This window comes from Limanda limanda, chromosome 17, assembly GCF_963576545.1.
Source record: "Limanda limanda chromosome 17, fLimLim1.1, whole genome shotgun sequence".
NCBI classification, from domain to species: domain Eukaryota; kingdom Metazoa; phylum Chordata; class Actinopteri; order Pleuronectiformes; family Pleuronectidae; genus Limanda; species Limanda limanda.
The window spans coordinates 10680918-10694047 of record NC_083652.1 but is presented as its reverse complement, the minus strand read 5'-3'; the positions used below and the strand labels follow the sequence as shown (position 1 = coordinate 10694047).

The following is a 13130-nucleotide window of genomic DNA, read 5'->3' as shown; positions in this document are numbered from 1 at the left end:
GTATTTAAGATGGACCTCTTACTTCTGTCGTGTTTCAATGACTATTTTAAGCATCGAGAGGACGATGAGAATCGCTAAATGTTTTTTAAATTAGCTCGATGACCAGAAAACTGATTCCTGTCACCACCTCTGCAATATTAATCACAGGCAAACGACACAACCCCTTCACCGTATCAGCAATGTCTGGATCTGTACGTTTTCTTTAAATCGAGCTGCTGTAGTGCCCGGCAGCTTCCCTGATCCTCTTTCTGTCATCGGGTCAGCACTTGCCGTCGCCCTCTGGCCGCCTGAAGCACGTTCCCTCTGATTCACATTCCGTTTCTAACAGGAGCTGATTTAATACTGCGTTATTCCATGTGGGAAGCAGGGAAGCCAGCAACGCTTCATGGACTCTCTCGCATCTGATTGTTTCAAGTATTTGCTAAGCATTCCGCCGCCTGAGGGAATGGATTCAAACACACATTTGCTCTGGAGCCGGCTTCTCAAAACCGCAGATTGACGATGTGGACAAATTGGATAAACCTGTCTCATGCAAAGTGGGAGTTGTATTAATCTCATTAATTTTCCCAGCATGCTAAAGAGCGTAAATCAGTGCATCCAGACAGCCGCTCAACAGACGGAAACAACTGGTCTTTTTGCAGCTTCTACTCTTTTTGAGTTTGATACGTTCACATGTTATCACTCAGTCTTTCAGGGTTTTATGAAATATGTACAGAATTTGATTGTTGTAAATCTTGCTGTTTTATTTGTGTAAACATGTATTTAATGTGTGCAGTTCAGGCACAGTCGGATTAAACTAAAATCTGCATGGGGGGCAGAACAATCTAAAATCTGTGCTTTCTGCGAATTGTGGCAGTTTCCTCTCCCATTTCTTCAGTAGAAATCTCACATGGAAGATATTCTTACACTCTAGCTTTCTAAGTGCATTAGTTAGGACTGGATTTGTATAGCGAGTCTAAGTGTGTTGAATTTTGATACTCTCTTGTGCCAATGATGACTGTCTTTCTGGGAAAGCAGAAATTGATTTACAGTTTAAAAACAATAAGAAATTGCTGTGATTTTCTGTTTTGGCATTTGCTAAATAAATTATTTTTTCTTGTGTAGCTCGGACATGTTGGATTGAGCAATCTTGCACTTTTACATGAGGAAAGAAGCTTTATTTGAAGGTACGAAAACAGACACAGCAGATCTATTTAGAGGAATAAGTTACCATACTTAAAATCAGAGCAGAAACAAATACAGATTTTATTTGTACATGAGGGTAGTTCATTGAGAAAACATGTAAATAAATGAATGTAAAATAACAAATAATTTAGGTGTTTTTTTTGTTTCAATTACACAAATTCATGAAATAAATATAAAAAATATATGAGCAGAATAATGACAAGTTGTGAAGGGTACATACTCCCAGACATGCTGCCTTGTTACCATCCTTCTCTACAGTCACTCGTTGAGCCTCAGTGTGTTGCCATGAGACCAAAACAAAAATAATCGTTTAAGGACAAACTTGACATAGAATCTGCTGCTGTTGAATTAACATTCAATGAATTTCATCCATTACATCACCCACAATCATGTAATCCATACAAAAACTCCATTCCTACTCCCATGGAGCTCTTTTTTTCTGACTGAATTTATAGGCACATATAAATCTCTTGAATCTACAGTAATAAATCTCGACTTTCTACACGGCTGAAGTCAAACACTGTAGCTTGTAGGGCTGGCAAAGCTTGTGTGTGAAAGCTTATTTACTCAAAGACACACGTTTTCAGGACGAAATTTTAAACTCATCATCTTGAACACCTACGTATCGTCAAGATGAGCCACCTCGTTTTTGTACATACAATTGCATTGTCATGGTTCATATATATAAAAGAAAGTAAAATAACAATTGATACTTTAAACAGTTCTATTACAGCTCCAAGCTTCACTTGCTTCTACTGCTCAGACCACTTTCAGTAAACATCCATGGTAGGTGATGTTTTGTGCCTCTTTTCACCCATAAAATATTCATATCTGCATAATGCTCCCTAAAGTGATTTGAAAAAAAATAAAAAGTTGCAGCTTTTATTGTTTTATAATATAATGTGAAATGATTGTGTCAGGCAAGTGTTTGCTGGTTGAAAAATAGCACAAGAGCAACATGTGTTTCTGAGCATGAGTGGAGCTGGGTAACTCTGGATGGAGGTTTAAATCTGAATTCACCTGCAGAGAGGTTTGTCTTTTAACATGGCACAGTAAATATATATATATCTCTATATAAACGTATATATACACTGTGCTACCAAAAAAATCATTCACATGATCCAAATACAGTTATGACTGAAAATTACACCTCGTTCAACAGCACTCGGTTTTTGAAGAGGTCATTGTATTTTTCTCAGAAATTGCTTTGAGCAGTATTTTCTTGCAATGTGCGGAAAAATGACTTGTGTAAACATGCAACATGTGTCTTTAAATTCCTCAATGACCTTCAACTTTAGCAGCTTCGGAATATTAATTTCAGGTAAAGTTAAAGTAAAGTGTATATTTTTTTTGCGGTTACAAAAGCATCACAGTCATCGTCATTTCAAACTGTCGACAAAATCAAATTTGTGTAGAATAGGACACAAAGTCTGTGTTTACGATACAGGTTTACATGTCGGTTAACTGTCCGTTTTACTGTACTTTTTCTATTGAACTATTACCTCGGCTGAGGAAATAACGTTTGTTTGTCTGTTACCTAGCAGGATTACGCAAAAACAACTGGACGCCCCACCACGAAACAGTATGGGAAGGCACATTTTCAACGTGTGGATCCAGATCAGGGGGTGGATTTAGGAATTTGCTTTCACTTTCTTTAACATTATTTGTTAATTTATCAGAAAAATTCATGGATCTTGATGAAAAAGAAAGATCTGTCATGTTTAGGGGACCGATATTTACGTGTGGCGCAGATTAACATAAACTCTGCCTCTAGTGTATTTGAATGTGGTTCCATAAGGGGACGGATGGAGGTATGCGCTCTAGTGCCCCTCAAATTGAAATTGATTTCTATATCTCAGATAATTGATATCGGTGCTAAAGAGCACATGTTTGGCATAAATTTCCATCCAAATGATCCAGACTTAATGTTAAATATGTGAATTCCTTTGCATAGATAATTTGACTTATAACCTCTCACTTCATTAAATGTTAATCTGTATTGCCTGTTGTGTCACTGCAATATTATGAAGGAGTTATAAGTGATGATGTTAAATATGACGTTCTTTACCGACGGTGTGAACCAGCAGTCAAAATATAGTTTCTGTTTTTAAACACTTAATTCATGAGCATTTAGCGATAATGAACTGCAGCTCATTTGTAACCATAGTCAACGTCTGTCCAATTTGTGGATGAGACGAATATTAATTGTGCTGAGAAGAACTATTCAATTTCTATAAATACTCACAAAGAAGGCTTAAGTTATGAGAATAGTTTTCTCATTGTAAATGTGAATACAACTTTTCTTTCAGAAAAAAAAAGGTCAGCATCAACATACTTAGACTTTAAAGAATGATTACATGATCACACCACTCCCAGGATAGTAAAAGACATAAATATAGAAAAATATGTAATATATATATATATATATATATATTTATAATATACTGTATATGCATATAAAACTAAGTATCAGAAAGGGAACATAAGTTGCATCAACATAGAAACCAAGTGAGAAAACAAAAAAAGAGTAAGAACACAGCAATGCCCCTGCTTCAAAATCACAGCAGGTTGTACAGCAGCAAAGTTCCCCGGACTGTTCTTTGCAGCTATGGAACAGGGGAAGAACAGTCGTGTCCTCTTAGCCAAGAGAAAATCCTGACATGATCAATCTCTATTCACTTCACTCCAAATTAGGAATGGATCCTCGGTAAGAACGGCTTGATTTCAAGTGATGATCAATATTTTAAATATTTCAAAACGTTCAGGAGGAAGATGTTAATAACCACTTTTTTTTTTTTTTTTTTTTTTCCTTTCAGGTTGCCGTGACACCACTGTTACTAGAGATGGGCGTCAGGAGTTCTCTTGCAGAAGAGTGTGTCAAAAGCAAAGTAAAGAGCTACTGTTTCAGAGTGACCAACACCGGCAGCAGCACTTCTCGTGACCCGGCGGTAGGAATGATTTGTATTTGGACGGAGTGACGACTGTAAATCTGTAAATATACAGGAAGTCACCCTGATTGCATTTCACTCGTCAGAACCGCTTTCATTACACTTTATCCAATATGGATTACCTACCAAAGAGTGGCATATAAAGGAAAGAGGCACAACCCCCCCAGTAAGTGCTGTTGCATACAGAGTAAACCCATCTCAGCTACGTAAGGCTTGACCTTGCAATAAGTGGTCAAACCACATTAAATCATTGTGCACTTTCAGCCTCAGTAACTTTCAGAAATGCAAGAAGAGCTTCTATCTGTCATCGTCTCAAATTCCCGGGATCTGTTTCTCATTTGAATTGTTTATACTGCATCTTAACAGTGTCCTTATAAGTGCTATATGACGACTGACGCCGGACGAGTGTGATAACAAATCGCATCCAAAGAAATCTGGTCCAAAATTATCCTTAATCACTTCTCAATTTTCTACATATTCAGTCTCCCCGAGTTCCCGTGTTCACATACATAGAGTTTAAAAAATCTGTTGAAATCAAGTGTAATTCAACTCGTTTCAAATAATCAAGAGCAGATATTGTGACTAATTTCTCGCGTGGAATGGGGGGGGGAGGACTGCGAAATGCAAACGGAATCTGACAGGGACGAGCTAATAAGACAGCAAATTAAAATGAATCTGATTTGCAGCTTTGAGATACCTGAAAGACAGACACCCTGCAGATAACTGAGACGTGTTTGTTAATCTTTTTAGTAAGTTGCCAGTTGGTTGACAACAAGGCACACAGTTTGCAAGTAAATTCAAAATGTTACTTTTAAACTCTAAAGACTGTTCCTGGAGGGCGCTGACTATGATCTAAGATTAGCTCCCAAATCATGAAAGTATTTGGCCTGACTCACCACCGAGCAACGTTTTGCATGAAAAAAAACAACAACTGATGTTGACTGGAGCCCATTGGCCAAACATTGGTCAGTCATCAGCTGCTTAATTCAAACTCTCCCAACAGCCCATGGAGAGTCACTCCAACCAAACTCTCCGCCCTCAAGAAAGGTCGAGGGAACATATAGGGGGGGGGGACGTGTGGTTCTGTGGCTCTAGGAGGTTGGTGATCTCTGGTAATCTGGCTGTGGAGAGGGGTTAAACTACAAGTGGGATCAATGAGTGGATCCTGTTTAAGGCAACAGCTTCGGCGGCTGAGGCACTTTTGCGTTAAGAAAATATAATTTGGAAAAAAGGCTTTGCTGTCACATGGACGTGACTTGAATCTCTTGTGTTCTACGCTTTATTGGCAATAGGTGTATGAGGTGTCCTAGGCAAGTGCTGCCCCATTAAGGCATGTCAAACAAATCTCTGCCGTAGGTCGGGGACAAGGGGGGACGGGGGTCACAGAGGCACCATAACCCTGCCGGTGCTGGGAGGGGGGGGTGGGGGGGGGGGTTGCACAGTGCACAGACAACGTAGAGTGTGTAAAATCAGACGGAAGGAGGAAAACGAAGATTGGGTGAATTCAGAACAACATCACATGGAGCTTGCCACCCCCCCCGTCCCATCCCTCAGTCTAACTACTGAGCGTCCTCTCAGTGCAGGATGAGCGGGGGTGCAGCCGGGGGGGGGGGGTCGGAGCCGGGCAGGACCAGGCAGGACGAGGAGAGCCCAGTCCTGTCGACACTAGGACAGACTGGAGAACGGGGTCGGGCTGGAGTTGTTGAGCCTGTTGGCCGACTTGACCATGGTGATGACGCTGGTGTTGGCCACCTTGCCTGGCGAGAGGGGCCCGCGGGTCACAGTCCGGGCGAAACACTGCAGCGCCTCGTACTTGGATCGCAGGGCGTCCAGCTCCATCCTCATGCTGGCGTTCTCCCGGGCCAGCTTGTCCACCTCCTGCTGCAGGTCGATCTTCTGCCGCTCCAGCTCCTCCTTCTGGGAGACCCGTTTGATGCGGCAGCTGGCAGCGTAGCCCCGGTTCTTCAGGGTCCGCCGCCGCTGCTTCAACCGCACCACGTCCTCCTTGGTCAGCCCACGCAGGTGCTGGTTGAGCTCCCGCACGGACATGACCACCAGCTCGTCATCGCTGAGCGTCGGGTCATTCTCACCCGCCTCCTTCTTGACCTGCGGGACACGAGCAGTGGGTGAGGAACAGCAGCACGTCTTGGATGCGAGTCAAGTCCAAAGAAACACTTCTCGCACTTACCTTTAAAGCTTTGCTCGTCTTGAAATGAGTCGTCATTCCCTGCATGCAGACAACGGGCCCGGCTCTCACAGAAGACTCACTGAGAGGAAAAAAAAAAAATTGTTTCACCTTCAAAATGACAGGTGTTTGTTTCACATTGAATAAACCAAAGTTTATAGTTTGAATACGCTTCATTCTGAACAACTACAACATTATTAGTTATACTACACAATCAAATTGATTCTATTATATTAGACTTGAGGAGTTAAGTTTTTAAATCATTGCTTCAAACATTTTTATAGGAAAGCTTTTTAATGACTGATCTTTTATGTTTTTTTATTGATGTTTTTTTTGTATTTTTTGGTATTGTTTTGTTCTGTGTATTTTGTAAAGTACTTTGTAACCTTATTTAATATGCACTATAGAAAAAGTCACTTTTTATATTATTGAAACTCTACTCTATACTTAATAATTAATCTGTGACAATAATATTACAATATGATATTTCATATTGTATCACAACAACATTCCTTGGTTATGGCACGTGTCAATATTTCTGCTTGCATGGCAGTATAGTGCCGCTGCTGCCAGTAGAGGGCAGCTTGACACCATTAAAGACTTTATTTATTTACTTGTAAGAGGAGGAGAGCTTCCACAATGTAGTGCACTGGAGCAGGCAGGATTAGAAACCTGCAACCTCTCTTCACACAGCTCGGCATTCAAGCCCTCTGCCAAAGCATTTTGTTTCTAGTAGCTTTTTTTTATTTTTTCTATTTTGCCAGGGCAGTTTTTAGAAAAGCCTCTCTGTGCTCATTACAGCGGAGCCGCATGCTTTCCAGACTGCCGCCATGGCCAAAAAAAGCGAGAGCGCTGAGCTGTGATCCTGTGAGAGGCACACATCCCCCCAAGGCTCCATTTCAGGGCCCGCAGACCAGCCTGACTACGAGTGCACTGTTCCATGCTCGACTGCTGCCATGGAAACACCCTGCGAATGGGCGTGGGAGTGCGAGTCACATGGTCAGCAAAAGGATAAACAAGTCTCATTCATAGCCGCAACACGGCCTATACATAGTACAAATAAGAGGCACCGACTTGTGCTGATAAGTGAAAGGCACCCTGTGTCCAGATTTCCCTGCAGCGAGTTTGTGATCTTTATCCCTTGAATTCCCCGTCTTTATCTGACGTCTCTGTCCATCCACTGCCTCCCTCCATCATTTCAAACAAACCATCACATCAGCATAACATTTACAGTTATGCTGAACTTCACGGGGCCGGCAGATATGCGTGTGGAAAAATTCCTGGAGATAGAGTGTCACGCAGGAATAGTTTCCTTTATAGTCACTGGGGTATTTTCTGCATGGGAGACAATGTAGTCTATCGATTGGTGGGGCCGAGTTGTATCCTCTTACACGCAGGGCTTTCCTGAGCTGCTCCATGCCCTTATTTAACTCTGCTGGATATATTTAGACCACGGTGCTGACACAAATTTCTGCCAACTAAACAATTTAAGTGAGCATGCGATAAGTGATATGTCAGTGAGAGGGCAAATATTCTCTGCAGGCCTGGTCGCTGCAGCTTGAGCAAAACTCTCTGGGTGCGGCTGCTCCTTTTGGGATATTCAACACGACTTCATACTATATGGCTGCAAATGTCGCGGTACAGGTCTTTGCAGATGCCGAGGATGAAAAACAACTTTGTTCCTGGGATCCAGGCGTTACACTTATAACTCCTTCATAATAGTGCAGTGACACAACAGGCAATACAGATTAACATTGAATGAAGTGAGAGGTTACAAGTCAAACTATCTATGCAAAGGAATTCACATATTTAACATTAAGTCTGGATCATTTGGATGGAAATTTATGCCAAACATGTGCTCTTTAGCACCGATATCAATTATCTGAGATATAGAAATCAATTTCAATTTGAAGGGCACTAGAGCGCATACCTCCACCCGTCCCCTTATGGAACCACATTCAAATTGAACGTGTCTTGTCTGCAGAATGTGCTTTGGTGTTTTTGTCACAAGCAGACGCACCTCAAAGAATCCTAACTTGGAAAATAGGCAGATGAGAAACACACACACACACACACACACACACCACTAGAAAAACAGCTACAGCCAGAGCCAAATGAACTGCTGTTTGGAGACTTGGAGAACATCTGTTGCTCTCTCTGATGTCCTTGGTTTGTCTTTTGCAAAACACGCAGCAAGAAGAGTTGCTTCACTGCAACTTCAGAAGCTTCAAATGAAGATGAAGAGCAAAAATAAAACATGCCTCGACAGCAAGTTGGCCCAAACAGCCCTGTATAAGTGGTATTGCGTCAGAGGGGGGTCCCTGGGTATATTCCTTAGCGGGGGATCATGGAAAAGCAGTGGGGGGGGGCCTCCCTTTCTCTTTCTCCATACAAGAGGCCTCCAGCTCGGAGCGAGAGGCCAGGTTGTTTCCCTGGGATTCTTGGAGCATGTGCTTATGTTTTTGCAACTCACACAGGGACAAGGTTTTTTCCTGATCAAGATGCCAAAAGTTTCCTCGGAGGAAACACGGCAATTGTGTTACGCACGCAGCCAAATCCCACTCGTTACGATTTTGCCACAGAGACGATCGAGGCAAACATGTTTCACAACAAGTCACGGCTTCTAACTGTGGTAAAAAAAAAAACAAAAAAAAACAGGACTCATATTATTCCCCTTTTCCCAAAGTCTGAGAAAAACACCTCAAAGAAAAGCTACAGATGTCTGGGAAATAAAGAGCAAAACCACATTCCTGAGTGAACACACATGTGCAAACCCTCACATGCACGGAGAAGGAACATGCAGTCTAAATGTGTCCTGTGATGCACTCGGGCGGTGGGGGTGGGGTTCAGCCGATTCCACTTGTAAAACAACGGCTGCAAAATTCACAAAATGTCTGGAATTTCAGAAGAGAGTCTTTCACATGGCCCCGAACACGGCAGAGGCCGCCTGAGTGCACGCGTGTGGAAGTCAGACGTCTGCCATCTTTCTTCGGTGGAAGGCATAGTAAACAAAGCAATTCCATTTAACTTTTCTACGACAGAGATGCTTCATTCCTCAAGTTGCTGCTTTGATAACTGAGACCAAAAACACACTATTTACTCAAGCATTGTTATCACTAGAGCCGAGAGAAACACAAGAGCGTATTGACCGACTGTCTATACACGCACATACTTGCTTGACCTGCTGAGTGTTTTATTTGATGTGCAAGGCTGAATGGTTTTTGGGTGTGCACAGTTTCTTTTGAGACTTGTTTTTTTGACCTTTCCACGACTCGTCTCAACAAAAGAAAAGGGCTGGAAACCAACATAAAACAAAACAGCTGTTGAAGAACTAATTTGTGACAGTTTGTGTGGATTCTAACTAAACCTAGATGTACCTTTTCATCCTGTTCACTAATGGCTAGTGTTTATATTTCTAAAGTCAGGCATCTGGTCAAGTTCAAGGCTGCACTTCAGCTCCAGCAGGTAACCGAGGGGCCCCCGGCCTGCTCCTAAAATAAACAGCACATCAAAAAGACTCATGCGCTCATGCTCGGGGCTGATAAATGCAGAGTTGGCTCGTCTGGCCTCCTTGTTTTTCTTCTCCTTCTTCCCTACAGGTACAGGAGCACGTTGAGCAGAAAGCAGACTCGTTGCACGCCCTTGACAGTCAGACACATTCCACAGAGAAAGCTCCAGAAAGCTTCTCTTGCAATTTTGTCTGTCTCAGGGAGGTGGAGAGGTTCCACGCTCTGCTCTTTCTCCAGCGCAGCACATTCGGTGGAATATTATGCGAAGGAAACGGAACGCATAGCTGAACAGTGAGTCACGCTGTTTACTGGTAAAAGCAGCGACCAGCGGCAGGGAATCACACCCTCTCGATCTGACGTTTCCTGGAAACTCCCGTTGTTTCATGGGAAGGAAGGAAAAGTACAGAGGACCTTAGGAAATGGTTGGCGTGGCCGCAGGAACCTTTGTGCGGAAAAGAAGAATCTGAAATGTCTGAGCAAAGATACGAGGGACGCTGGGATCCAAAGAAATGTCAGGAATGCAAACGCACCTGGGAGCATATACCCGTCCAAGTTGGGAAGAATGTGGGAAGCACCGGGGAAATATTAATGTTCTGTCTCTGATATGCATTGCATCACTTTTCTCTTGACATGGCAAAACAAACCAAAGCTCTTCAGCTGAAAACACATTCAACAACCCAGCAGCCTCCAGATTCCTGAGTTTCTCCATCAACAGCAACATATAAATATTGTGAACATGTGGAGTTTGAGTCACTATGGAATCAGGAGGTGGCCAATGGGAGGGGGGAAATAGAAAATCAACAGCTGAATCAGCAAATCGGCCTCATTGGGAACCAAGGAGGGATTCCCAATAACGCAATCTCACAGAAGAACCCACTTGGCGCGTCTGGGCCTCAGAGAGGTGGAGCTGTGACAGAGAAGCAGGTCACTGTGGGTGGCCGAGTCAACGGTCTGCACACACAGTGAAACTTTCGGGGGAGTCACTGCAGGGGGGGGGGGGCGGCCCCTCGGTTACTCACCAGTGTGACACTCACTTTCTACCGTATATCAAATTAGCAGCCTCTTAAATCAACAATCAAAACCCTGCACAGTTTTTCTTCCAGTGAAAGAAAAAAGAGGCAAAAACAAACCACAACGGACGTGTTCATTGTGAGTCATTGTGTCACTAACCACAGCTATGCCACTTGCACAATACACCACCACAAAAAACATTGTTGCTTTTTCTTAATCACCACTGACCAGTACAATGACAAATACAGAGTGGAACTGGATTAAACGTCATCCTGTGTGTCAAGGGGGGTTCTACTGATGTGCCTTATCACGGTCTCTCTCTCTCTCTCTCTCTCACACACACACACACACACACTGTGGTGTCAGAATGAGTCAGACAGTCCAACTTCCCTGATCCAAAAGAAGACATCATGAATTTGGAGATGTAACCACATGGTAACCTCATGACAGAGCACTGCACCCGCTCCCACCAGCCTCTCTGTGCGCCCACCAGGACCCACAGGGAGTCACAGAGAAGTTATTCAAAGACAAATATTTTCCATCGATTAATCAGAATGGTATTCTTTTTTTTTTTTTTTTTTTTTTTTTAAAGGTCAGAGCATCCAAGTTATCCCATTCAGGACAGAGGGCAAACTTAGAAGACAGCCAGGCAGTCATTATTCTAAGGTAAAATTGTTGTTATTATGAGGTAATTAGAACAAATAACTCCCAGGACACTGTTTCCTTCTCATCACTCAGGCCTGGAAGATGTATGTCCAGCCCAAGCAGGAAGATAAGATAAAGCCCTTTCCCTTCTCTGGGGGTGATTTACTGTTTGTGGAAACATGCCCTCCTCCTGCTGTTGCTTGTTTCCCCTGTGAAAGGCCACTCAGCCCTGGTGGTCTGACTCCACGTCGTGCCCTTTGTCCCACATGTCTAAAATGCACACCACGTGTTGTTTCCAATGTCAAACGTATGATTTTTTTTTTGCATCATTAAAGCTGCCTGTGATAACCCCCTCCGCCTCAGAATGAGAAGTGAACAACAGTGCTGAGTTGGGGATGTGAAAGCTATTTATATGATTTTTTTTTTTTTGACATGCAAGTCAGACATTTGAGTTTATTTCACTTCCAGTTTCCCCAATAAGCTCGTTTGGGAAATATAAAGTGGGTTAGAAATGAACAAACCTCAATAAACACACGTTATATCTCTTAGTAACGCCCAGTTTAGTAATAAACGAGTTATTATGACGTTTTGTCACAAATAAATTGAACAAAATTAAGTTAAATGTCATGTTGACGTCAATTTAAAGGAAACAGTGCGTAATTGAAATACAACCTTGTTCATTAAATGTGCGCAGTCTTCAAATTGAGTCATATTTGAAGGAATGCCCTGTTATCATTCACTCGCTGTCATATTAACCCGCTTAAAAGTATTATTAAAAAGCACCAAAAGCATTGAAACGACCTAAAATCTGTCAGAATAGGAAATCTAATTTCCACAAAGTTACTTTTGAGCGCTTTTTGCCACTTTTCCTGCGCGCTCCTCCATGCGCTCTCATCCACTTTTTTTCAGTCATTGTGTTATGTTACTCCAACACAACACGTGTCCGCGCGAAAAACCATCCACAAAACTCAACACCAACTTTCATAATAAACTCGGGACACATGACGGTATACATTTGGTGGACACGTCGCGATAAAGCGCAGCGACGCGTCCCCGGGAGAAACTATTTACAAAGGAATGTCAAAACATCTTACAACAATATTGAAAAAAAAAAAAAACAAGCTCACCTCTGTGGACGCGGATATATCTGTGGACCGGAATGCGCACAAACCCCCCCAAAAAATGAAAAGTGGCGGCTTTTCCTTCCAGAGGAGACGGAGACACTGGACACGGTCCGTGCGTAAAGACGCGTCCAGCGGCGGCGGACTGACCGGCGGCGAATCCTCGTACCAAATCAAAACTACAAAACAACAACAATGTACCAACATTCCACGCTCTGCTTCCGCAAGCACTCACGTCACCGATTCCTCGTGACCGCCCCCTCCATTCATGAAAATAACTTTCTGCTGACGTCAGTCTGGGAAAGAGAAGAGAGGGGGGGGCATGGTGGTGGAGAGGAGGAGGAGGAGGTGGTGGGGGGTGAGGACATAAATAGAAGACAGATACTGCTGGGGACTTGCTTTTGCTTACTTTACGAAACCAATCTGCACAAAGTCACTTCACGACGCCAACGTCACGGCCAGAAAGTCAAGAAAACCTCCAGGTTCCCATCATCATGAAACCTGCTGCTCTCTCTCTCTCTGTCTC

At 42.9% G+C, this 13130-nt stretch overlaps 1 protein-coding gene across 1 annotated transcript; it reads right to left on the bottom strand.

The window, feature by feature from the left end:
- Positions 1–5660: 5660 nt before the first annotated feature.
- Positions 5661–12729, bottom strand: mafk (v-maf avian musculoaponeurotic fibrosarcoma oncogene homolog K). The gene is made up of 3 exons (XM_061090450.1): positions 12611–12729; positions 6322–6400; positions 5661–6239 (listed from the first exon to the last, which is right to left on the bottom strand). The coding sequence occupies exons 2-3, from the start codon at positions 6364–6366 to the stop codon at positions 5799–5801; spliced, it is 486 nt and encodes a 161-aa protein (XP_060946433.1). The 5' UTR covers positions 6367–6400; positions 12611–12729; the 3' UTR covers positions 5661–5798.
- Positions 12730–13130: the final 401 nt, after the last annotated feature.

Excerpts from the sequence above, each read along its gene's own strand:
- mafk (XM_061090450.1), bottom strand. The coding sequence starts at position 6,366 with ATGCAGGGAATGACGACTCATTTCAAGACGAGCAAAGCTTTAAAG. Across the intron at positions 6,240-6,321 it reads AGACGAGCAAAGCTTTAAAG|GTCAAGAAGGAGGCGGGTGA; the intron begins GTAAGTGCGAGA and ends CGTGTCCCGCAG.